The sequence below is a fragment of the Salvelinus fontinalis genome, chromosome 23 (genome assembly GCF_029448725.1).
Source record: "Salvelinus fontinalis isolate EN_2023a chromosome 23, ASM2944872v1, whole genome shotgun sequence".
In the NCBI taxonomy this organism is placed as follows: Eukaryota; Metazoa; Chordata; class Actinopteri; order Salmoniformes; family Salmonidae; genus Salvelinus; species Salvelinus fontinalis.
The window spans coordinates 38059541-38087056 of record NC_074687.1 but is presented as its reverse complement, the minus strand read 5'-3'; the positions used below and the strand labels follow the sequence as shown (position 1 = coordinate 38087056).

The 27516-nt window shown below is 42.0% G+C and overlaps 1 protein-coding gene across 4 annotated transcripts in view; it reads left to right on the top strand.

The window, feature by feature from the left end:
* LOC129821265 (mitogen-activated protein kinase kinase kinase 20-like) overlaps positions 1 to 27516 on the top strand; it is a 47801-nt gene that overhangs the window by 7262 nt on the left and 13023 nt on the right. For all 4 annotated transcript variants that reach the window (XM_055878735.1, XM_055878734.1, XM_055878738.1 and 1 more), the window contains exons 4-10: positions 13361 to 13462; positions 13862 to 13927; positions 14096 to 14124; positions 14251 to 14388; positions 19772 to 19858; positions 22821 to 22895; positions 24753 to 24859. In XM_055878735.1, the coding sequence (XP_055734710.1) occupies positions 13361 to 13462; positions 13862 to 13927; positions 14096 to 14124; positions 14251 to 14388; positions 19772 to 19858; positions 22821 to 22895; positions 24753 to 24859 (604 nt within the window). The remainder of the gene's footprint in view (positions 1 to 13360; positions 13463 to 13861; positions 13928 to 14095; positions 14125 to 14250; positions 14389 to 19771; positions 19859 to 22820; positions 22896 to 24752; positions 24860 to 27516) is intronic.

The following is a 27516-nucleotide window of genomic DNA, read 5'->3' as shown; positions in this document are numbered from 1 at the left end:
TTGTGATGAGACAGATTACATTTTTTGTTGAGCAAGAGTAGTGGCAACCAGGGTGACATGATGTGGTTTTTGTAAAAAGTACAGCCTTATACCAGGTGGCGGATTACCCCATTATATTATATTCACTGTTTATGCAAGTTTTTTGGGACATAAAATCAATCAATAGGATGCTAACTATTTAAAAGATCACATTTGAGATCTGGCTAATGATTAGCCTGATGGGCTAAATGTAGATAGGCAACCCCATGCTTCAGCCTTTTTATCTATAGCCACTATGCTGCATCAGTTGGGCTACTGATGATAATGCTTATTGCAAATAGCATACCTGATAATATGCATGGTCCAATATGTTACAATTATTTTAACAAATCATTTTACCAATATGCTATTGGGCTCATTTCTAGACGTGGAAATTACATTTTACATGGTGTCAGTTTTGGATTAGAATGTTATTTTAAAAGGTCACCAGAACTTTTCAGTTCTTATACACAACCACCCCCCCGCAATATCCAAAGGAAACACTGGGTCGGCTGGTTGTCAAGGAGCTGCTGTCTCTATTTATCAAAGCAGAATCTAATTAGCACCAGATAAAGGAAAGTGTTTTATGACAATTCTGATCATGCCATTTCCACATTCATCAGCTCAGTTATACATTTCTCCTGTCTGCTCATATATCAGGGGCTGGTGTCTCCGCTATCTAACAAACAATGTCTATCAGGAGATGACATTTGTCTCGGCTGACCCACGTGACATCGTGTTTGTCAATAACTACCTACATTTACTGGAGGAAAGCAAACTTTTTTATGTCATAACACCTTATATCGTTATTCCTTTGAGTTTATGATTCATACTCACGTTGAGGGGGCTATACTGTGGTGGACAGCAAAACTTTGTATGATAAAAGCAGTTCAGGAAGTTGTATTATCTATTAAATTTGCCACTCTTAGAAAAAAGGGTTCCAAAATGGTTCTTCGGCTGTTCGTATAAGATCACTCTTTTTGGTTCCAGTTAGAACCCTTTTGAGGTTATACCTGGAAAGGTTGTTGGTTTGAGGTTTCCCTCTTTGGAAAGGGTTGTACATGGAACCCAAAAGCGTTCTGCCTGGAACCAAAAAGGGTTCTTCAAAGGATTCTCCTATGGAGACAGCTGAAGAACCCTTTTAGGTTCTAGATAGGCCATTTTTTAAGAGTGTAGTATAGTTTTTATACAGTACCCAAGACAAATCTGTGAGTTAATTTGACCATTGGATAAAAAGATACTGCTTATATGCTGCAATGTGGGTTGGATTGAATTGAGCCCCTGATCTTCATTTTCAAGGTGATGATTGCACTTTTCTTCCCAACACAATACCGCAATAAATGTGAATAGCTTATTAAATGTGAGTCCACATTTCAAAGATGTATTTTGTGCTCCATGGGGGATTCGAACTTACTCTGCAAGTGCAACACAATCTCACACTCAATTCGTGCAAATATATACAAAAGTATTTCAGCAGATTTTGTGCGTTTTTAATTCCTTTGAAAATACACACATTTTTGTGTGACTTAAATCATAGGAAAATACACAACTCTTTGTGCGACTACATTCATAGGAAAATACATTTTTGGCGGGCAAACTTCGGGAACAATATTTTGAAAGTTATTGGAGCTGTCTTTTTTTGTATCCTAAATGTATTTATATAAAAAAAACTATTTTAACAACCCAATATTGTTAATAAGCCAGGTTGTCACCGAAATACTTATAATAAGCCTTCATTTTGAATTTCTATTAATGCCAATTCTGTTTTCTATGCTTGTTTTCGCTTAATAGTTTGGGATACTGGTGGTATGTCGGATTTTATGAGGGTTGCTAGATTGGAGTAAAAAGCTGTGTTTGTCTTTTTTTTTGTGGTATCGATGGAGGTATTTGATTTGGGAATGGGGATACAGTTTCATGATGGGAAATGAATGAATCAATAAATGTGGGCAAACAGAAGACCTGTTGCAATAGATGTTAGGAACTTAGTGCCTTACCTGTCACGGATCCCTGCGGAACTGTCATTATGCACACCTGGTCCCTATTCCCTTTGATTAGTAATTGTATAAGTGTGCCCTTTGTTCACCATTGTCCTGTCGATTATTGTTCCAATGTCCGTTGGTTCGTGTGAGTACCTGTGCTATGTTGTTTTGGCTTTCGTGCCACGTATATTGTGCAGATGATTACAGATCTCGTCCCGTGTGATAATCATTGTGCGATTGTGTATTTATTCGAGGTACTCCTCACACTTGTGTTTTATATACGTGTTTGTTTGGTCTTCGATCCCGGGGCCTTTTCACGGCACGCTGTAATTTGGGAAATTAAAAACCCTATTACACATCCCTGCACCTGTCTCCCGATCTCTTCATACCGACGTGACATTACCACTCTGAGCTAACTGTCCAGAGCCACATTTGCTAACGATGCACATACTGTAGTTTTATTATCAGAGTGCCAGTGGACTTCTGGTAAGGATGCTTTAGTGAGGAAGTGTTGGGATCAGGTACAACTATGTTAACCCACCCCCAAAATTAATATTTATGAGCAATTCACACCTGTATAAAAAATATTTGAAGGGGTTAGGCAAAGGCTGAAATTGGGGTTGAGAGTAACCCTTAAGACCACAATGAAATCTGTAGGTCTTGGTGTTCGTATCTAAACCACATAATGTAAAAGATTAGATCTATAACCTACATCCTTCCTGGATTTATATTAGGGCATAATATGGTCAGGTCAATTCATTTTATTAATTACAAGTACAGGCCTGGTTCCTTCCCTCAACCGTGATTCTTGTTTGCACTATTATCTGTGGTGAGATAGGAATGTATGTTGTGCAAACATCAGACTCCCACTAGTCTAGTTGATATCAGATAATGTCAATTTTAGCCATCTGTCTTTGTCAGGTGAGGCCACTCTATAGTTCATGGCGCGACAGGAGAGCTGTGTGTCTGTCTGTCTCTGTGTCTCCCCGGTACTGAAGTGTCTCAGTGATTTAACAATGATTATTGGCAGTGCTTGTGGCCTTTTTATAAGGAGGTGTTGCATGGACTATCAAAGCATCCTACTTCCACATGATGCTTCTGTTATTGCTATGTTAGTGTGTTTCCCTTCACTACTGGTCTGGGGAAAGTATGCATTAGAGTAATATGATGGGTCTGATCCTTCTTGAACATTATAGAAAAATAATTTTACAGGGATATAGTTTTGACATTGATAGTTTAAAGGGTGACTGCACTTCCTGATTTGGCCTTGTTTTCCATCATTGTTCATTAAGAAATGCTAGCGGTCATGAGTGTGTGTGGGTCTGATGTGGGTGTTTCTTGGGTGTGTCTTTGCCATTCAATCACAAGGCCAGTAGTGAGTACAGTGAGATAAGCTAAGCTAGCTTGGCAAAGAGATCGACGTTCAGGACTTCTCCTCTCCTGACTGACCATCTTAAGATGGTCAGCTAATTCAGTTCTATGTGTAGGCTAAAATCAAATCATTCAAATCAAATCAAATTTTATTAGTCACATACACATGGTTAGCAGATGTTAATGCGAGTGTAGCGAAATGCTTGTGCTTCTAGTTCCGACAATGCAGTAATAACAACAAGTAATCTAACCTAACAATTCCACAACTACTACCTTATACACGCAAGTGTAAAGGGATAAAGAATATGTACATAAAGATATATGAATGAGTGATGGTACAGAACGGCATAGGCAAGATGCAGTACATGGTATAGAGTACGGTATATACCTATGAGATGAGTACTGTAGGGTATGTAAACATAAAGTGGCATAGTATAAAGTGGCTAGTGGTCCATGTATTACATAAGATGGCAAGATGCAGTAGATGATATAGAGTACAGTATATACATAAGAGATGTGTAATGTAGGGTATGTAAACATTATATTAGGTGGCATTGTTTAAAGTGGCTGGTGGTACGTTTTTACATAATTTCCATCAATTCCCATTTTTAAAGTGGCTGGAGTTGAGTCAGTATGTTGGCAGCGGCCGCTAAATGTTAGTGGTGGCTGTTTAACAGTCTCTCGGTCCCTGCATTGATGCACCTGTACTGACCTCGCCTTCTGGATGATAGCGGGGTGAACAGGCAGTGGCTTGGGTGGTTGTTGTCCTTGATGATCTTTATGGCCTTCCTGTGACATCGGGTGGTGTAGGTGTCCTGGAGGGCAGGTAGTTTGCCCCGGGTGATGCGTTCTGCAGACCTCACTACCCTCTGGAGAGCCTTGCGGTTGTGGGCGAAGCAGTTGCCGTACCAGGCGGTGATACAGCCCGACAGGATGCTCTCGATTGTGCATCTGTAGAAGTTTGTGAGTGCTTTTGGTGACAAGCCGAATTTCTTCAGCCTCCTGAGGTTGAAGAGGCGCTGCTGCGCCTTCTTCACAACGCTGTCTGTGTGGGTGGACCAATTCAGTTTGTCCGTGATGTGTACACCGAGGAACTTAAAACTTTCCACCTTCTCCACTATTGACCCGTCGATGTGGATAGGGGGGTGCTCCCTCTGCTGTTTCCTGAAGTCCACAATCATCTCCTTTGTTTTGTTGACGTTGAGTGTGAGGTTATTTTCCTGACACCACACTCCGAGGGCCCTCACCTCCTCCCTGTAGGCCGTCTCGTCGTTGTTGGTAATCAAGCCTACCACTGTAGTGTCGTCTGCAAACTTGATGATTGAGTTGGAGGCGTGCATGGCCACGCAGTCGTGGGTGAACAGGGAGTACAGGAGAGGGCTCAGAACGCACCCTTGTGGGGCCCCAGTGTTGAGGATCAGCGGGGTGGAGATGTTGTTACCTACCCTCACCACCTGGGGGGCGGCCCGTCAGGAAGTCCAGGACCCAGTTGCACAGGGCGGGGTCGAGACCCAGGGTCTCGAGCTTGATGACGAGTTTGGAGGGTACTATGGTGTTAAATGCTGAGCTGTAGTCGATGAACAGCATTCTCACATAGGTATTCCTCTTGTCCAGATGGGTTAGGGCAGTGTGCAGTGTGGTTGCGATTGCGTCGTCTGTGGACCTATTGGGTCGGTAAGCAAATTGGAGTGGGTCTAGGGTGTCCGGTAGGGTGGAGGTGATATGGTCCTTGACTAGTCTCTCAAAGCACTTCATGATGACGGAAGTGAGTGCTACGGGGCGGTAGTCGTTTAGCTCAGTTACCTTAGCTTTCTTTGGAACAGGAACAATTGTGGCCCTCTTGAAGCATGTGGGAACAGCAGACTGGGATAAGGATTGATTGAATATGTCCGTAAACACACCAGCCAGCTGGTCTGCGCATGCTCTGAGGACGCGGCTGGGAATGCCGTCTGGGCCTGCAGCCTTGCGAGGGTTAACACGTTTAAATGTTTTACTCACCTCGGCTGCAGTGAAGGAGAGCCCGCAGGTTTTGGTAGCGGGCCGTGTCAGTGGCACTGTATTGTCCTCAAAGCGGGCAAAAAAGATATTTAGCCTGTCTGGGAGCAAGACATCCTGGTCCGCGACGGGGCTGGTTTTCTTTTTGTAATCCGTGATAGACACAAGAGGTATGTGGCAGGGTCTACAGTCTGAGCTGTTGAATTGCGATTCTATTTTGTCTCTGTACTGGGACTTTGCCTGTTTGATAGCCTTGCAGAGAGAATAGCTACACTGTGTGTATTCGGTCATGTTTCCGGTCACCTTGCCCTGGTTAAAAGCAGTGGTTCGCGCTTTCAGTTTCACGCGAATGCTGCCGTCAATCCACGGTTTCTGGTTTGGGAATGTTTTAATCGTTGCTGTGGGTACGACATCGTCAATGCACTTCCTAATGAACTCGCTCACCGAATCAGCATATTCTTCAATGTTGTTGTTGGACGCAATGCGGAACATATTCCAATCCGCGTGATCGAAGCAGTCTTGTCTGTTATGTTTAACCAAGCTGACAGCAGCTAGCTAGCATAGCTCTACTATTATTCTGACATTTCACATTCTTAAAATAAAGTGGTGATCCGAACTGACCTAAAACAGGGAATTTTTACGGGGATTAAATGTCAGGAATTGTGGAAAATGGAGTTTAAATGTATTTGGCTAAGGTGTATGTAAACTTCCGACTTCAACTGTATATATGTATATATACACAAACTCCCAGTAATGGGTTGTTTTATTTATATACAGTGGGGAGAGCAAGTATTTGATACACTGCCGATTTTGCAGGTTTTCCTACTTACAAAGCATGTAGAGGTCTGTCATTTTTATCATAGGTACACTTCAACTGTGAGACGGAATCTAAAACAAAAATCCAGAAAATCACATTGTATGATTTTTAAGTAATTCATTTGCATTTTATTGCATGACATAAGTATTTGATACATCAGAAAAGCAGAACTTAATATTTGGTACAGAAACCTTTGTTTGCAATTACAGAGATCATACGTTTCCTGTAGTTCTTGACCAGGTTTGCACACACTGCAGCAGGGATTTTGGCCCACTCCTCCATACAGACCTTCTCCAGATCCTTCAGGTTTCGGGGCTGTCGCTGGGCAATACGGACTTTCAGCTCCCTCCAAAGATTTTCTATTGGGTTCAGGTCTGGAGACTGGCTAGGCCACTCCAGGACCTTGACATGCTTCTTACGGAGCCACTCCTTAGTTGCCCTGGCTGTGTGTTTTGGGTCGTTGTCATGCTGGAAGACCCAGCCACGACCCATCTTCAATGCTCTTACTGAGGGAAGGAGGTTGTTGGCTAAGATCTTGCGATACATGGCCCCATCCATCCTCCCCTCAATACGGTGCAGTCGTCCTGTCCCCTTTGCAGAAAAGCATCCCCAAAGAATGATGTTTCCACCTCCATGCTTCACGGTTGGGATGGTGTTCTTGGTTGTACTCATTCTTCTTCCTCCAAACATGGCGAGTGGAGTTTAGACCAAAAAGCTCTATTTTTGTCTCAGACCACATGACCTTCTCCCATTCCTCCTCTGGATCATCCAGATGGTCATTGGCAAACTTCAGACGGGCCTGGACATGCGCTGGCTTGAGCAGGGGGACCTTGCATGCGCTGCAGGATTTTAATCCATGACGGCGTAGTGTGTTACTAATGGTTTTCTTTGAGACTGTGGTCCCAGCTCTCTTCAGGTCATTGACCAGGTCCTGCCGTGTAGTTCTGGGCTGATCCCTCACCTTCCTCATGATCATTGATGCCCCACGAGGTGAGATCTTGCATGGATCCCCAGACCGAGGGTGACTGACCGTCATCTTGAACTTCTTCCATTTTCTATTAATTGCGCCAACAGTTGTTGCCTTCTCACCAAGCTGCTTGCCTATTGTCCTGTAGCCCATCCCAGCCTTGTGCAGGTCTATAATTTTATCCCTGATGTCCTTACACAGCTCTCTGGTCTTGGCCATTGTGGAGAGGTTGGAGTCTGTTTGATTGAGTGTGTGGACAGGTGTCTATTATACAGGTAATGAGTTCAAACAGGTGCAGTTAATACAGGTAATGAGTAGAGAACAGGAGGGCTTCTTAAAGAAAAACTAACAGGTCTGTGAGAGCTGGAATTCTTACTGGTTGGTAGGTGATCAAATACTTATGTCATGCAATAAAATGCAAATGAATTACTTAAAAATCATACAATGTGATTTTCTGGATTTTTGTTTTAGATTCCGTCTCTCACAGTTGAAGTGTACCTATGATAAAAATTACAGACCTCTACATGCTTTGTAAGTAGGAAAACCTGCAAAATCGGCAGTGTATCAAATACTTGTTCTCCCCACTGTATCTTTCAACTATGCTATAATGTTCAACGTACAATTTCTATCTAATCGAATATAATCTACAGATTGCGTGTTGAAGATAAATACTTTTACTAAGAGTATTAGTAATTGACTGACCCGGTCTCTCCAGATCGCCTAACAGTACTATTTCTAGGGTAGATTTTTGATCAATGCTATGCATTTTCAGCCATTTCTGAGACCAGAAACAGGCTACCTAAGGGCAATACCAAAATAAATGGTCTATTGATTCTGTATCCTCACAACAAAATCTGCAGAGATTGTATCCTCACAACTAAATCTGCAGAGCTTCGATTATTTTATGCCCCAAATGGTGGTTAAGTTATTAATTACACTTTGGATAGTATATCAATACACCTAATCACTACAAAGATACAGCTGTCCTTCCTAACTCAGTTGCCAGAGAGGAAAGAAACCACTCAGGGATTTCACAATGAGGCCAATGGTGACTTTAAAATAGTTAGAGTTTAATGGCTGTGATAGAAGAAAACTGAGGCTGGATCAACAACATTGTAGTTACTCCACAATACTAACCTAAATGACAAAGTGAAAAGAAGGAAGCCTGTACAGAATAAAACTTTTCCAAAACATGCATCCTGTTTGCAATAAAGCCCTGAAGTAAAACTGAAAACAGATTTGGCAAAGAAATTAACTTTATGTCCTGAAGACAAAGTGTTATGTTTGGGGAAAATCCAACAACACACCACTCTTCATATTTTCAAGCATGGTGGTGGCTGCATCATGTTATGGGTATGCTTGTCTTTAGCAAGGACTAGGGAGTTTTGGGGATAAAAAGAAACGGATTAGAGCTAAGCACAGGCAAAATTCACCTTTGAGCAGGACAATAACCTAAAACAGAAGGCCAAATATACACGTTAGTTGCTTACCAAGACAACATTGAATGTTTCTGCTTTTTAGTTAGCTTTGCGACAGTATCAAAAATACATTTTGGATTGTTCTTATTCTCCTCAATTGGGTTGGAAAAATAGGATGATCAAGCAGCAGTGAGGGCTCTTCGATATTGCACGGTACTGTCTTTCCAAGCTAGTATGAATACTTCCAGTTTGGTAGAGAGCAATTTCCATTCCAATTTTCTGGAAGCTTACTTCAGGGCTCGAGTATTTTCTGTATACCAGGGTGGGAGCTAGTTTCTTGTGACAATTTTTGTTTTGTTTTTAAGGGTGCGACTGCATCTAAGGTATTACACAATGTTAAATTTAGATCCTCAGTTAGGTGGTTAACTGATTTTTGTACTCCGACGTCCTTGGGTAGGTGGAGGGAGTCTGGAAGAGCATCTAGGAATCTTTGGGTTGTTGGGATCTGAGCAGATTATTTGTTGCTATTGCAAACGTAATAAGATGGTGGTCTGAGAGTCCAGGATTATGAGGAAAAACCTTTTAGATCCAAAATATTTATTCCACGGGGAAAAAATAGATCCAGGGGATGATTGTGGCAATGAGTAGGTCCAGAGACATGTTGGACTAAACCCACTGAGTCATTGATGGCTCCAAAAGCCTTTTGGAGAGGGTCTGTGGACTTTTCCATATGAAATATTAAAGTACCCCACAATGTGAATGTTATCTGCCATGACTACAAGTCCGATAGGAACTCTGTATACGGCCCAGGAGGCCTGTAAACAGTAGCTATAAAAAGTGATTGAGTACGCTGCATAGATTTCCTGACTAGAAGCTCCGCTCTACATCACTCACAATTCAATCGCTGGTTGCAAACGGCTTTCAGCCAGCTTAGTGGACTTTCTTCACTAGCATAGTCAATGTAGTCAGCTCAGCTATCCCCATTGAGACCATGTCTGTGCCTCAATCTAGGTTGGGCAAAACTAAACATGGCTGTGTTCGCCTTAGCAATCTCACTGAAATAAAGACCTCCATTCCTGTCATTATTGAAAGAGATTGTGATATCTAAAAAAACACAGTCATTTTTGTTGTGGTAAATTGACATTTGCTATCGTAAATGTTAGCAATACCTCCGGCTTTGCAGGATGCGCGGATATGGTCACTAGTGTAAGCAGGAGGAGAGGTCTCATTTAACACAGTAAATTCATCAGGCTTAAGCCATGTTTCAGTCAGGCCAATCACATCAAGATTATAATCAGTGATTAGTTAATTGACTAACTGCCTTCGAAGTGAGGAATCTAACATGAAGTAGCCCTATTTTGAAAAAAGTGTTTTGATAACTTTCAAGTGTAACAGTTCCATGTAGAAAAAAAGCATACTTCACATAATACTTAAGAAACCATTGTTCCTTAAGTATATTAGGAGTGTTCTGCTAATATAACAATGTGCAAATATTATACCTTCCTGTAGGGTGTATGGTGTTCCCTGACCTGTTTGCTCCAGACCACTCATCACAGATACTAGTCATGAAGGAGCCTGGCTTCGGCTCCTATATCCAACACAGCTACTGTTTCACAGAGGGAGGGAGGGAGGGAGGGGGAGAGAGAGAGAGACTGTCGCGCACAGTCATGGAAGCCAACAGTAACTGTACGGTTGAACATAGCCAGTCAGAGTTCCTGATTCTCTGCTAATTCACAAGGGACACATGCCAGCATGGCACTGACTGGTTGGCATTACTCACTCTGGCTCAGGAGTAGTCCATTGGCACAGTGGAAGGGGGCACCTCCTTACAGCATACAAGACACAGTTGGTTAAGTGAATTCCAGGACATAGTAATTTGACAATTGACCAGATCAAATGTGACCAACCTGATTCAAGTGTCCTCCATTACTCTGAAGCGGGACTGGTATCTAGCCACTGCCTCAGCCTTCTGTAACAATTCCTGATATGGTAGGGAGGCTCCCATGATGCTGCTGAACAGCAATTCCATCAGGTTTTGTACATAGAAGGAAATCAAATATAATCACGCAATAAACATATAGCGAGAAAAATGAATTTTAAAAAGTACTTTTTATGCTAAAACAGGCACTACAACTACAGAATAGATTCAGTGACGCTGATGCTGTTACTATGCAACCAGCTGTGTACGTTCCTGAATGCTTGCTGATACGTTTTGCCATGCTGCCAGAGCCATAGCTATATATTTAGTAGATAAGTACCATCCTTAATTTATTTTTGCCCTAGAAAATACACAAACTTTTATAAGAACAGGCATGTTGTTTTGGGTTAGCAAACGAAGCCCCCGAATGCTAGCTAGCTACCTAACTTGCAAATCCCAGTTAGTTATTATATTTTTGTCTGAGTTGAAATTAGTTGGCTAGCTAGCTAACGTTACCTAGCCAGTTCAAGTTGAACATTATTGAAAGCAAGCTGGCTACATCCTATGATTAGCTAGCTAGCAAGTGCCTGCCCTGTATAGGCATTTCTCTCGCACAAGGGGGGTCAAATTGCAGGGGACTTTCTGGAAATTACTGTTTCCGTTTTTTCGCTGCTGCTGTACACTACATGTGCATAAAAATACATTTTCCTGTAGAAAATAAACATCAGTCTTTCTTGTAAACTAAGCTAGAGCTGGTTTTACGGACCTTTTTTTTATTGCCTACACTAGATTCTTCGGCCACTGTCACTTAGGAAACTAGGAGGCTGAGACCGGTAGCTAGCTAGCTAAACTAACGTAGGTAGCTAAATATTATAATAGGTTTAACTTGCTGCCAAAAATCTTGCTAAGACTATGTACAGTGCCTTCAGAAAGTATTCCTACCACTTGACTTATTCCACATTCTGTTGTGATTTTTACACAATACCCCATAACAAGTTTTTTAAATGCAACATGTAAAGTGTTGGTACCATGTTTCATGAGCTGAAATAAAAGATCCCAGAAATGTTCCATATGCACAAAAAGCTTATTTTGCTCAAATTCTGTACACAAATTTGTTTACATCCCTGTTAGTAAGCATTTCTCCTTTGCCAAGACAATCCATCCACCTGGCAGGTGTGGCATATGAAGAAGCTGATTTAACAGCATGATCATTACACAGGTGCACCTTGTGCCGGGGAAAATAAAACGACACTCTAAAATGTGCAGTTTTGTAACACAACACAATGCCACAGATGCCTCAAGTTTTGAGGGAGCGTGCAATTGGCATGCTGACTGCAGGAATATCCACCAGAGCTGTTGCCAGATAATTTTATGTTTATTTCTCTACCATAAACTGCCTCCAACGTTGTTTTAGAGAATTTTGCAGTACTTCCAACCGGCCTCACAACCGCAGACCACGTGTAACCACTCCAGCCCAGGACCTCCACATCCGGTTTCTTCACCTGCGCGATGATCTGAGATGAGCCACCCGGACAGCTGATGAAACTGTGGGATAGAACAACTAAAGGATTTCTGCACAAACTGTCAGAAACCGTTTCAGGGAAGCTCATCTTCATGCTCGTCATCCTCACCAGGGTCTTGACCTGACTGCAGTTTGGCGTCGTAACAGATTTCAGAAGGCAAATGCTCACCTTCGATGGCCACTGGTACACTGGAGAAGTGTGCTATTCACAGATGAATTGCGGTTTCAACTGTACTGGCAGGTGGCAGACAGCGTGTATGGTGTCGTATGGGCGAGCGGTTTGCTGATGTCAACATTGTGAACAGCGTGCCCCATGGTGGCAGTGGGGTTATGTTATGGGCAGGCATAAGATACACACAACGAACACAATTGCATTTTATTGATGGCAATTTGAATGCACAGAGATACCGTGACAAAATCCTGAGGCCCATTGTCGTGCCATTCATCCACCGCCATCACCTCATGTTTCAGCATGATAATGCACGGCCCCATGTCGCAAAGATCTGTACACAATTCCTGGATGCTGAAAATGTCCCAGTTCTTCCATGGCCTGCATGCTCCCAGACATGTCACCCATTGTGCATGTTTGGGATGCTCTAGATTGACCTGTACGGCAGCGTATTCCAGTTCCTGCCAATATCCAGCAACTTCGCATAGCCTTTGAAGAGGAGTGGGATAACATTCTACAGGTCACAATCAACAGCCTGATCAACTCTATGCATAGAAAATGTGTCACGCTGCATGAGGCAAATCAGGTCACACCAGATACTGACTGGTTTTCTGATCCACACCCCTACCTTATTTTTAAGGTATCTGTGACCAACAGATGCATATCTGTTTATATGGTGGTTGGCAACCAACTTTAAGGGGAATTACCGCCACAAACTGGGCTGAAGCGTGGACCTTGTTCATCTTTCAATCACCCAATGAGTAGATGGGAGGGGCGGGACTTGCAGCACGTCAAGCATCTAAACTAGAACCAAGTTATATTTTAGCGCCTGGTTACGCAGACGCAATGCAGCCGGTTTGGTCAGCATTTAAGAGCTGTTCTAAAAGAGCGCCTGAAATTTCGGCTAGTTTTCAGTTTTCCCCTCCCCACTCAGATCACTCCTTGACAGTTCTGGCAGAATTCTTGCTTGAGTAATTGCTCTTTGCTGAGAAGCTATTTTTGTGTCATTTTGACCATTTTAATTGAAAACAATCACAGTAAGGTACTTAATTGTTACCCAGAAATGATTTGATATTGAGATAAAAATGGCTGCATTGGACCTTTAACTATAGTATAAAGACATATTTGATAGTGCAGAGCAATGTAAATGCTATTTTGGGAGTCTTGTAATGTGTTTTCACCACAGATTATGCCAGTGGAGGGTCCCTGTATGACTACCTGTCCAGTGCAGAGAGTGAGGAGATGGACCAGGAACAGGTCATGACTTGGGCCATGGAGATTGCCAAAGGTACAGTCATGATTCATTGTCTTAGCTCCTTTAAAACATGCAAGGATACATGTTCTTGTCGAATTTTTGCAAAGCCATTTGACTAAACTAAAACACTGACTGAGATTCCACATTTGTTTTAGCTCATTAGCAACTCAGCAGTAGAATATATTTCAGATATGTCTGCTCAGAGTCTATTCCAACTCATTGAGAACAATACGGTCTCATTGAGAACAAGTGAAGTCAAAACATGAAGGCCTACATGTGATTAATCTGTGTCCTTAGTTTACATAAGTAATGGGCATTGTGAGGAAGGCATGGATGAGGCATTTAGGAGAGCACAGATGAACACAGACTTGTTTATATCAGCCTGGTTGCCCGTTGATTGGTCAAAGGAAATGTGCTTTATTTCCCCATCAGGCATGCACTATTTACACTCAGAGGCCCCGGTCAAGGTTATCCACAGAGACCTGAAGTCCAGGAATGGTAAGATTTCAGATTCATCATCTAGCCTTCTGTTATGTGTCTGAGTCTATACAAAAGACACCTCTGGTCTAACGGATATAGCCAGAGGCAAATATTACATAAGCTGAATTAGAAGAAACCTGAATATACATATTTTTCCTGACTTGAAAGACATGTTTTCTATTGCAGTGGTTGTGACGGCAGACAAAGTTCTTAAGGTACATTTGTTTGCACATTCCTGAATACATGGGATCTTACGTTTGCATACTGGTTTTACACAAAACCTTTTTCTCCCAACCCTTGCTAAAACCCGGGCCTTCACCAGTACCTGTTTCCCTGTGTAGATCTGTGATTTTGGGGCGTCCCGGTTCCACTCCCACACCACACACATGTCCCTGGTAGGCACGTTCCCCTGGATGGCCCCGGAGGTCATCCAGAGCCTGCCCGTGTCTGAGACCTGTGACACCTATTCCTACGGCGTGGTGAGTGACCAACACATAGGACACACACTGACCACAGATCAGCTGTTGATACTCAATCCAATAGTTACTGAGACTGGGCTATTTTTCTCCAGCTGATTCTGCGAGACAATCTGCTTGTGATGTTCATATGTATCGGCTCATACATAGACTTTTATTTACTAAGTACAGAAACCATCAGAGAGAGACTTGTTTGACTTAGCTTGGTAAGGAAGTTGCTTAGTTTGTAGAGGAAGCCAAATAACAAGTATGGTTAAGAAAAAGCTCTAATGTCACTGTTGCAACTGCATGGCTGAGAGAATAGACTGTCAATCAACAAGTACCTAGCACTTGAAATAACAGACTTTTCAGAGATGACATTTTCATGCCTTCATTACTGCCACTGGAAAAGTAGTCGTGAGCGGCATTATTGACCTTTTGTAGAAGTGCTAGCAGCAGTTCCATACGTTTTCTGCCTCATTTCTATCATCTTTCATCCCTGAGTAGAGAGTTTGATGCCTGGGCATATTTCTGTGTGTGGCTGTGTGTGGCTGTGTGCGTGTGTGGCTGTCTGCGTGTGTGACTGCTCGCTACATTCCTGCATGGCGATGGAGAAGGTGTGAAGTGTATATAGGGGACGCTCTGAGTCACCCAGCCAGTCAAGGGCCTGACTCCGGAGTGACATAAACAGTCAGTGAACAAAGAATAGGGCCTGAGGTCAGGTCAGCCAGCGTCTGGGTCGGCACACTGTTCTCTATTGCAATCCACCTGGCTTTCACTTAAACTGGGGTGTATTTACCACACACAATGTCATGACCAGACCACAATGTCTGACCAGACCATGCATTCTGTGGTGTAGATTGGTCTTTCTATAAATAATGGGTCCGATGTGTGACATTGGATAAACATTTCAGAATGGTTTTAACTTCTTGACGCACGGATCCCTTTAGCGGGATCATTTTCGTAAACAGCCGCTGAATTGCAGAGCGCCAAATTCAAAAAGAAATGCTACAAATATTTATATTCATGAAATCACAAGTGCAATATAGCAAAACACAGCTTAGCTTGTTGTTAATCCACCTGTCATGTCAGATTTTGATAATATGCTTTACAGTGAAAGCAATCCAAGCGTTTTTGTGTGAGTTTATCGATCACTAAACAAAACATTAAGAACACCTAGCAGCAATGTATATTGTTCACGAAAGCCAGAAAAGCAATAAAATGAATCGCTTACCTTTGATCTAAGGATGTTTGCACTCACGAGACTCCCAGTTACACAATAAATGTTCCTTTAGTTTGATAAAGATTATTTTTAGATTAAAAAAACTCCATTTGTTTGGCGCGTTATGTTCAGTATTCCACAGCCTTAGGCATGTCATCCAGGCTTGACGAAAATTCCAAAAAGTATCCGTAAAGTTCGTAGAAACATGTAAAACGTTTTTAATAATTAGTCCTCAGGTTGTTTTTAACATCAATAATCGATAATATTTCAACCGGACTGTAAACTATTCAATACTGGAGAGAAAGAAAATGTCGAGCAACCAGTGTCGAGCGCATGAACTAATGTAAGGACCTCCGCCTATCCACTGACGCGTTTTGATAAATCTCGCTAATTTTTCAGAATAAAAGCTTGAAACTATGTCTAAAGACTGTTCACACCCTGAGGAGGCCATTGGAAAAGGAATCTGGTTGATTTCCCTTTAAGTGGACGAAAGGCAGGCAATGGAACAGTGATTTTTCAAAATAAGAGTCACTTATTATACTCACAGACAATATTTTGACCGTTTTGGAAACTTTAGAGTGTTTTCTATCCTACTCTATCAATTATATGCATATTCTAGTATCTGGACCTGAGAAATAGGCAGCTTACACTGGGAACGTTATTTTTCCAAACATAAAAATTCTGCCCCCAGCTTCAAGATTAAAATAAAAAGTACTTTCATGCATTCCACGTGTGCACTTAGAGGAATACAAGTGAATATATGCAAATTGGCCCATATCTCCACCTATAGTATTCAACAAAATAGGCCTAGGACTATACATCCTTTAACCAGGGTTCATACAGACATTGGCAAGTCAAATTCAAAGACTTTTAGGGACTTTTTCAAGCACTTAATTGTAATTTTCAATGACCGCAATGTTATACAATTGTAAAATTTTAATAATTGTACATTTAGGGCCTGATATAGGACCCCGCCTCCCCCAAAAAGTGTAAAAAAAGTAGGCAATTACCACTTTAAGAATAATGCTTTTTTAAGCCTTGCCAATACATTGGTATTTCAATTATTACTACATTCTAAAATACAGTATGCGAGAATAATGTGGACATTGCCTGACTAAATCGATTGGATGCATGGTGATGTATCCTATGTGGTCGACGCAGGCACACATGAGTAGCGATAGCATTAATCTCACCATTTGAATCTCACCGTCGCTCTTTTTATAATGAGAAAGTGACCAAAAACCAGGTTCCTTTTTTAATGGAAGGATTTGTATGGAAAGCGAAGTTGAAGCCAACATTAGATGTTGTCCTCATAATAACCACACGTGGTTTTACCGCAACAGCGTGGCGCAACACCCTTCATTTGAAGCTGCGGAAAAAGAATGTGGCAACATCTCTCACAAAAACAGATTTTTTTTTTAATCACAGATAATTATAAGGGACCAGGAGAATATATAAATTGCCTACAATAATTAGAATAACTTTTCAAGCATCAAATTGAGAAAATGTCTGATTTTCAAGGTAGGCCTATTCCAGGAGTCTACTTGAATTTCTGAGCTCCAAATTCAAGTAGGCTCCTTCAAGCCCCTTGTATTGTTTAAAAATGCAGGTCTAACATGGAAAACAAAATGTATTTGTCATGTTATTTCATTACCAGATGATATTGTACAGGCTGTGTACAGTAATTTGTCATTATATCCAGAAAAATGAATAAAAATAGCTCTGGGTGTTGCGCAATAGTCAATACTACACAACTGCATACAGTAGACTCTGTGTCCAATCCGAGGCACAAAAACATAGGAAAACATGAACTCGTTACCTTGATGCCTTTTTTTTCTCTGCTAAAAAATTTAATGAGATCCTGCTATAAATCAACCAGACAACAATAGATGATTCAACATCAATTCGCTAGGGATCTTAGATCCAACATGGATCCCGGCACAACTGTCTTCACCGGCGTAAGGAGTGAGACACCAAAATATTCTGGACATTCCGTGCAAACACATTTTTTTCCCAGCACTTGGACTGTTGTCGCATCACATGCTCTATCACAACAGCTGTTCACCACTTGACTGTCATTCAGAAAATTCCTTTCTGGGTCAGATGATGATATGTGAAAATATTAAAGCACAACTAATCAGCTGGACATCCAACAAGTATTATGCATAATTATTGAAGAACCACGTTAATGACAGTACCGATTTTAGGTTTTAAGTATTAAGGTGAGGTGACTCTTTTGGTTAGAAGCATTCGATTTTCCAATGCATTTGGATATGTGTGCCGATGACATCTGTTTTCACCCCATAACATAAGGAGACAGGAAATGTTATGTAGTTACACTGCATTTCTGAGATCTCTATATAAAAAAAACTGTCAGAGTTCAGGATTCTTACAGAGTTCAAGTTCAATGTCTATTTTAACTGATTAATATATGATATAACGACAATTTACACGGGCATAAATGCAAGGACAGAAAAGTAATGTTTTATGTCGCAGGATTATGAACACATTTGTCAAGACACCAACCATAATAAAGCATAACACATTTCAATGAATTCTTGAATTTTATTGAAAATAGCTATTATCCCTCAGAGGAGGACCATCCTCCTCAGTACATTTCATACAAATAAAAATAGTGAAACATTAATAAAGTTATCCTTTTTAGATAGAACAATACAAAATATGTTTACATGTCACCAAATAATTATTTAAAACTCACTGTTTTGCAATGAAGATCTACAATAGCCTTAACAGCACTCTGTAGGGTAGCACCATGGTGTAGTCGGAGGACAGATAGTTTCCGTCCTCGGACAGATAGTTTCCGTCCTCCTCTGGGTATATTGACTTCAATACAAAAACCTAGGAGGTTCATGGTTCTCACCCCCTTTCATAGACTTACACAGCATTATGTCAAATTCCAGAGGACGGTCTTCAACCTATCAGAATTCTTGCAGCATGAACTGAGATGTTGTCCACCCAATCAAATGATCAGAGAATTAATATAGTACTGAAATCATAAGCTACAGCTAGCTAGCACTTCAGTGCATAAAATGTGGTGAGTAGTTTACTCAGAGAGAGAAAGAGAATAGTTAAAAAATGTTGAACTAATTAATTTATTCAAAAATTATGGAGAAGTAAGAGAGAGATTTCCTTGTATTTTTTTCACTTTCCCTTAGTGAATGCAGCTAGCTAGTTTAGCCTACTGAAACACTCGGAGAGGGATGCTACATTATGTTAGCTAGCTGGCTTTGGCTATCCAACACTGGAATTCTTCCAAGTCAAGGTAAGCTAAACTGCTTGCTGACTGTACACTGTACTGCATGATTATAGAAAGTTTACTAATGCGTTAGTTCTATTAGCTATTTTGACTATTTATTTATTTATTTATTTTACCGTTATTTTACCAGGTAAGTTGACTGAGAACACGTTCTCATTTGCAGCAACGACCTGGGGAATAGTTACAGGGGAGAGGAGGGGGATGAATGAGCCAATTGTAAGCTGGGGATGATAAGTGACTATAACGTTAGCTAACATGGTGACAATGGTGTAGGCTGTGTGTAGAGGTTAGCGGTTATTATATGAAGGTTTGGCTTGGAAAGTTTTTTCGCCTGGTCACAGACATCTGATGTGTTGTGCACTGAAGTTCACAAGTGAAGGTAAAGGTTGAGAGGAGAGCGCATACTGTATATACGAGAAGCAATTATAGATCAGCTACATGCAGGCAAGAGTGTGCAAGGTGGTATTGAATGTGTTACTGTCTGTGACCTTGATTACTCAAATTTATCTCGAACTGTGCACCTACAAAAATGTAATTCATAAGCTAGGTTGTAGCAACCTCATGATGGGTATAGGGACATTTGAGTATCATGAAGTAGCCTATACCTATCGATGCTACATTGAGCTGGGTGAATGGAATATGAATGACTGTCATCCAATATGCTGTAATAGAAATAAGGCCATGCTCATAAAAAAAAGAATCGTCCTCCCTCATCTTAAACGGCACCGACCGCCACTGATCTTAATGTAATGACATGAAGAAAATTGGCAGATTATTATCAATGACTTATCATCAGCTGTAATAAGTTATCCAGTTTAGGAAATCCTCACTGGTACCCTAGTTTATAGAAAGACCTAGATGCATTTGCTCGTTGACTGACCATGACCCCTCTCGTTTCCCTGTGTCAGGTTCTGTGGGAGATGCTCACCCGGGAGATTCCCTTTAAAGGCTTGGAGGGTTTACAAGTCGCCTGGCTGGTGGTGGAGAAGAGTGAGGTACAGCTGCACTTCCTTTTTCCTCATTATGCAGTCTTCTAGGAACAGATTGACTGTAGATGTACTGTAGCTTCCTCTATCTATGCTAATAGATTTTGTGAAGAGACAGATTCCTGACAGTTTTTCTTAATGAGCCAGTGTATCTTTACAGGAATCATTTCAGTCATCACACACCAGTATAGCTAGTTGGGGGATCATCATATGGGCCAAAGCCAATTGATCCCGCTTATGCAATATCCGCATTCTCAGAGCGGAGGTGATACGCTTGTTGACTATATCTTGTTGACTACTTCTTGTTGACTATATCTTGTTGACTACTTCTTGTTGACTATATCTTGTTGACTACTTCTTGTTGACTACATCTGTGCACAAGATGAAACGTACTGCAAAAGTCCTGACTCTGATCACAGAGAGGGCATGATAATGAATGTATCATGTATGGTGTGAGCCAAAATGATCAACGAACCTACCAGGTACAACTCAAAATCCGTAAACACGGGCACCCTCATAGATGTCATCCTAACTAACTCGCCCTCCAAATACACCTTTGCTGTTTTCAATCAAGATCTCAGCGATCACTGCCTCATTGCCTGCATTCGTAATGGGTCTGCGACCAAACGACCACCGATCATCACTGTCAAACGCTCCCTAAAACACTTCTGCGAGCAGGCCTTTCTAATCGACCTGGCCGGGGTATCCTGGAATGACATTGACCTCATCCCGTCAGTAGATGATGCCTGGCTATTCTTTAAAAGTGCATTCCTCACCATCTTAAATAAGCATGCCCCGTTCAAAAAATGTAGAACTAGGAATAGATATAGTCCTTGGTTCACTCCAGACCTGTCTGCCATTGACCAGCACAAAAACATCCTGTGGCGTTCTGCATTAGCATCGAATAGCCCCCGTGATATGCAACTTTTCAGGGAAGTTAGGAACAAATATACACAGGCAGTTAGGAAAGCTAAGGCTAGCTTTTTCAAACAGAAATTTGCATCCTGTAGTACTAACTCAAAAAAGTTCTAGGACACTGTAAAGTCCACAGAGAATAAGAGCACCTCCTCCCAGCTGCCCACTGCACTGAGGCTAGGAAACACTGTCACCACCGATAAATCCACTATAATTGAGAATTTCAATAAGCATTTCTCTAAGGCTGGCCATGCTTTTCATCTGGCTACGCCTACCCCGGTCAACTGCCCGGCACCCTCCACAGCAACCCGCCAAAGCCCCCACCATTTCGCCTTCACCCAAATCCAGATAGCTGATGTTCTAAAAGAGCTGCAAAATCTGGACCCCTACAAATCAGCTGGGCTAGACAATCTGGACCCTCTCTTTCTAAAATTATCTGCCGAAATTGTTGCAACCTGTCACTTTCCTCTTCCTGGAAATGACTGGACCAAAGCGCAGCGTGGTACGTGTTCATGATGTTTTATTTAATCAAAACAAATAACAGAGAAAAACAAACAGTTCTGTAAGGTAACTAAACTATACAGAAAACAACTACCCACAAAACACAGGTGGGAAAAGGCTGCCTAAGTATGATTCCCAATCAGAGACAATGATAGACAGCTGCCTTTGATTATAAAGTAGAATGCCCACCCTAGTCACACCCTGGTCTAACCAAAATAGAGAACAAAAGCCTCTATGGCCAGGGCGTGACACAACCCCTATTACTAGCCTGTTCAACCTCTCTTTCGTATCGTCTGAGATTCCCAAAGATTGGAAAGCTGCCGCGGTCATCCCCCTCTTCAAAGGGGGTGACACTCTAGACCCAAACTGCTACAGACCTATCCTACCCTGTCTAAGGTCTTCAGAATCCAAGTTAACAAACAGATTACCGACCATTTCGAATCCCACCGTACGTTCTCCGCTATGCAATCTGGTTTCAGAGCTGTTCATGGGTGCACCTCAGCCACGCTCAAGGTCCTAAACGACATCATAACCGCCATCGATAAGAGACATTACTGTGCAGCCGTATTCATCGACCTGGCCAAGGCTTTCGACTCTGTCAATCACCACATTCTTATTGGCAGACTCGACAGCCTTGGTTTCTCAAATGATTGCCTCGCCTGGTTTACCAACTACTTCTCTGATAGAGTTCAGTGTGTCAAATCGGAGGGCCTGTTGTCCGGACCTCTGGCAGTCTCTATGGGGGTGCCTCAAGGTTCAATCATCGGGTCGACTCTTCTTTGTACACATCAATGATGTTGCTCTTGCTGCTGGTGATTCTCTGATACACCTCTATGCAGACGACACCATTCTGTATACTTCTGGCCCCTCTTTGGACACGGTCGTCTTTCCTTCCAGTTCTCTGCTGCCAATGACTGGAACGAACTGCAAGAATCTCTGAAGCTGGAAACACTCATCTCCCTCACTAGCTTTGAGCACCAGCTGTCAGAGCAGCTCACAGATTACTGCACCTGTACATAGCCCATCTATAATTTAGCCCAAACAACTACCTCTTCCCCTACTGTATTTATTTATTTATTGTTGCTCCTTTGCACCCCATTATTTCTATTTCTACTTTGCACATTCTTCCACTGCAAATCAACCTTTCCAGTGTTATACTTTACTTTTTTTGCCTTTACCTCCCTTATCTCACCTCATTTGCTCACATTTTATATAGACTCATTTTTCTACTGTATTATTGACTGTATGTTTTGTTTATTCCATGTGTAACTCTGTGTTGTTGTATGTGTCGAATTGCTATGCTTTATCTTGGCCAGGTCGCAGTTGCAAATGAGAACTTGTTCTCAACTAGCTTACCTGGTTAAATGAAGGTGAAATAAAATAAAACATATGGACATCTCTTGCATGTCTCACTCACCAGGTCTTCAGACACATAAGTCATCCGTATATTTAACCTGCCTCCTGACATGCTCTAAATTCATATTCTTACCTCAGAACTGAAAGCTGAGACTACTGCAATCATTTTAGTGATTGTGCGTGTGACTGTCTGTTCCAGAGGTTAACCATTCCCAGTCGCTGCCCAGACAGTTTCGCTGAGCTGATGAGGAAGTGCTGGGTCACTGATCCCAAGGTACGACGTCCTCAAACATACGCGCATCGTCACGCACACAGAGATCCTATTAAATGATATGTAATTCTATGCTAACGCACACATACAGTTGAAGTCGGAAGTTTACATATACCTTAGCCAAATACATTTAAACTCAGTTTTCACAATTCCTGACATTGAATCCTAGTAAAAATGTCCTGTCTTAAGTCAGTTAGGATCACCACTTTATTTTAAGAATGTGAAATGTTAGAATAATAGTAGAGATAATAATTTATTTCAGCTTTTATTTCTTTCATCACATTCCCAGTGGGTCAGAAGTTTACATACACTCAATTAGTATTTGGTAGCATTGCCTTTAAACTGTTTAACTTGGGTCAAATGTTTCAGGAAGCCTTCCCCAAGCTTCCCACAATAAGTTGGGTGAATTTTGTCTCATTCCTCCTGACAGAGCTTGTGATACTAGGTCAGGTTTGTAGACCTCCTTGATCGCACACGCTTTTTCAGTTCTGGCCACAACTTTTCTATAGGATTGCAGTCCGGTCTTTGTGAAGGCCACTCCAATACCTTGACTTTGTTGTCCTTAAGCCGTTTTGCTACAACTTTGGAAGTATGCTTGGGGTCATTGTCCATTTGGAAGACCCATTTGCGACCAAGCTTCAACTTCCTGACTGATGTCTTGAGATGTTGCTTCAATATATCCACATAATTTTCCTTTCTCCTTATGCCATCTATTTTGTGAAGTTCACCAGTCCCTCCTGCAGCAAAGCACCCCCACAACATGATGCTGCCACCCCCGTGCTACACGGTTGGGATGGTGTTCTTCGGCTTGCAAGCATCCCCCTTTTTCCTTCAAACATAACGATGGTCGTTATGGCCAAAAAGTAATATTTTTGTTTCATCAGACACAAGGACATTCCTTCAAAAAGTACAATCTTTGTCCCCATGTGCAGTTGCAAACCTTAGTCTGGCTTTTTTATGGGGGTTTTGGAGCAGTGGCTTTTTCCTTGCTGAGCGGCCTTTCAGGTTATGTCGATATAGGACTCGTTTTACTGTGGATATAGATACTTTTGTACCCGTTTCCTCCAGCGTCTTCACAAGGTCCTTTGATGTTGTTCTGGGATTGATTTGCACTTTTCGCAACAAAGTACGTTCATCTCTAGGAGACAGAACACGTCTCCTTCCTGGGCGGTATGACAACTGCGTGGTCTCATGGTGTTTATACTTGAGTGCTATTGTTTGTACAGATGAATGTCGTACCTTCAGGCGTTTGGAAATTGCTCCCAAGGATGAATGAGACTTGCGGGGGTCTACAATTTTTTTCTGAGGTCTTGGCTGATTTCTTTTGATTTTCCCATGGTGTCAAGCAAAGAGGCACTGAGTTTGAAGGTAGGCCTTGAAATACATCCACAGGTACACCTCCAATTGACTCAAATTAGGTCAATTAGCCTATCAGAAGCTGCTAAAGCCATGACATAATTTTCTGTGTATGTAAACTTCTGACCCACTGGAATTGTGATACAGTGAATTAATCTGTCTGTAAACAATTGTTGGAAAAATTACTTGTGTCATGCACAAAGTAGATGTCCTAACCGACTTGCCAAAACTATAGTTTGTTAACAAGTAATCTGTGGAGTGGTTGAAAAACGAGTTTTAATGACTAACCTAAGTGTATGTAAACTTCCGACTTCAACTGTGCATACTCAAACATAGCCACTGTGCACAGTAGACTCAGCACCCAAGTCAGTACTACAATGGATAATACTAAACAGTAATGTTATGTTACATACAGTTACGAGGCCAGTCCAATAGTCTTGAGTAGATAGAAATACGACATGTCTGCTTATGAATATCACACTGTTTTGTTTCGTTTCCACCTAGGAAAGACCAATGTTCAAACTTATCCTTACAACCTTGGAGTCCATGTCCAATGACAGCAAGCTTCCCGAGCAGTGCAACTCCTTTCTACACAACAAGGCAGAATGGAGGTACTGAGATCATACTGTACGACTGCAATCCTCTCCATCTCTTCTAGACCAACACCGCTATATTCTAAGGATATGCCAGAACTGTTTCAAATCAATAGGCCCATCTATGCAGAAGTGCTGCTTTTGTGGGCCACTAAATGTCTGAAGGGATTTTTGGGAGTGTGCATACAGATCTTTTATAATTGCACTGATAACATAAAGGCATCAAATATCTAAAGAATCCCCCATCTGGATCTCCTTCCTCTCTATACCCATAAGGTCTAAAAAATAATCAACATCTTTTTCAAGTCCAAGTGTTTAATTGGCCTGTATGAGCAGCTGGAGGATTAGTGATGTTCAGCACAGCCTTGGTGTCAGCTGCTACTGATTTCTCTCTCTTTGGGCTTTTCTATGCTCACAACTCTTCATAGAGACGTGTCCAAGCAGGCATCTGCAAGTGAGCAGCTCAGTAGTGAGAGTCGATCAAGAACATGTGCGTTAGAGTGAGGGAAACGTTGCACACCAAGTACAGTCGTAGTATCTCGCTAGTAAGAAGCGGGAGAAGAGTGGAGTGGTGCTGCCTGAGCTCCTCTTGCATCAGAGGCAAACAGGTTGCAGGAGTGGTGTGTTAAAGTTTCTCAGGGTGGCAGGTAGCCTAGCAGTTAGAGCGTTGGGCCAGAACCGAAAGGTCACTTGTTCGAATCAAAGAGCCGAGAAGATAAAAAAATCTGTCGACGTGCCCTTGAGCAAGGCACTTAACCCTAATTGATCCAGTGTCGCCATTGGTATTGGCTGACCCTGGCCGTGACCCCACTCTTCCAATTCACACATGTGTACAATACAAACTTGTACATATATAAGCACCCAACAAATGATTATTATAATAAGTAAGTGTCCCACTGATGAAGGCTCAATGGTATTGTCAATTCTGGCGCTTGAAAAAAAGTCCAACTAGGAGTAGGTCTCCTGTATTTGCATCACAGGAGGTTGGTGGCACCTTAATTGTGGAGAACGGGCTCGTGGTAATGACTGGAGCGGAATCAGTGGAATGGTATCAAATACATCAAACACATAGTTTCCATGTGTTTGATGCCATTCCATTTGCTCTGTTCTGGCCATTATTATGAGCCATTCTTCCCTTGGTAGCCTCCACTGACAAATGGCTCCTGGTGTTAGCTATATTAAATCTGGCCTCATGCTATGTTTCTTCTCTCTTATCAGACTGTTAGTCCAGTGAACAGTGGCTCTCTGTCTCATTAGCTATCAATGCACTCATTTGTGTAATAGTGTCAGTTAGAAGCTGCTCACTGCTCTGTAATGATGGCTCAGAGGGCTCTTGTTGCAGTCTATATTAAGGCAGTTTGCACATGGTCCAGTAGAGCATGAAGGGACTCCTCTTTTCGCTGTTTCTCTGGCACCTGTCTAGATCCGGGAGGAGGAGCAGAGAGGGGGAGTTAGTTGGGGAGGGAAAGAAAGGGGGAGATAATGTGAGACGTATTAGAAAAACTGTATATGAGCAGGGTAGGACTAGAAATACCGAGAGTGTTTGTCAGGAAAGCGACAAGCAAGAGAATCAATTATGAGGGAAGTTTCAAGTATTAGTGGAAAGTCTTTAAGGGGATGGGAGGGGGAGTGGGAGGATGCAGGAACAGGGCAGGAGTTCCTGTCTGTGTCACATGCCTGTTTATAAATAGTTACTTTGGGAGCTGATTGTCTTGGCCTCTGACTCAGCATGGCTACCCATGGTGCACCACACAGCCCCACCTGCTGGGCAAAGCAGAACCGTCCACTCAGTGGGTGAACCGCATTAGCAAACACACTGGAAGGTAAGTGTTCCTTTACTGTCTGTGGGCTTAGAGCTGTCACTAAAAGAGCAGAATCCAAACTTGAGAAACATGCAGAACTTTGAACTTTTGTGTATATTGCATGGATGTCAGGGAGAGATATGAGTTGGATTCTGAGTTAAGCACAAGTACCTCAAATCAACAGTTTAACACCATTGTTGTATGTGATGAGGTGGATGATGTTGGTTACTAAACACATCAGGGGTGTCATACCTTAGCTCAAGACCAAAAATATAAAGTAGGCAACAACAACAACAAAGTTGACTAAAATCCCGATTTAAAACGCAACGGCTGTTCAGCGTATTGGGTGGCTGGAGGGCTTTAGAACCATGCAGAACATCACTCGGAGAGCAGCTGCCAGCCTGCAGGCTTTTCTCTCACTTTTAGAAAGCAGAGAGTGTGAGTTTGCTTTGCCTGTCAGCCGTTTTAGGCAGTACGCTGATTGTTTTGAATTTAATGTCGGCATTTGAACTCGTGCATTTAAACCTTGCTGTAATCTGATAACCAGGGATTATTTGAATTGGGAGTTGTGGGAGCCCTCCTTTTTGGTGATCATCGGCAACCAAAACCTATACTGAACAAAAATATAAATGCAACATGCAACAATTTCAAAGATTTTACTGAGTTACAGTTCATGTAAGGAAATCAGTCAATGTAAATAAATTCATTAGGCCCTAATCTATGGATTTCACATAACTGGAAATACAGATGTGCATCTGTTGGTCACAGATACCTTAAAAAAGAAAAGTAGGGGAGACATCTGTGGCATTGTGTTGTGTGACAAAACTGCACATTTTAGAGTGGCCATTTATTGTCCCCAGCACAAGATGCACC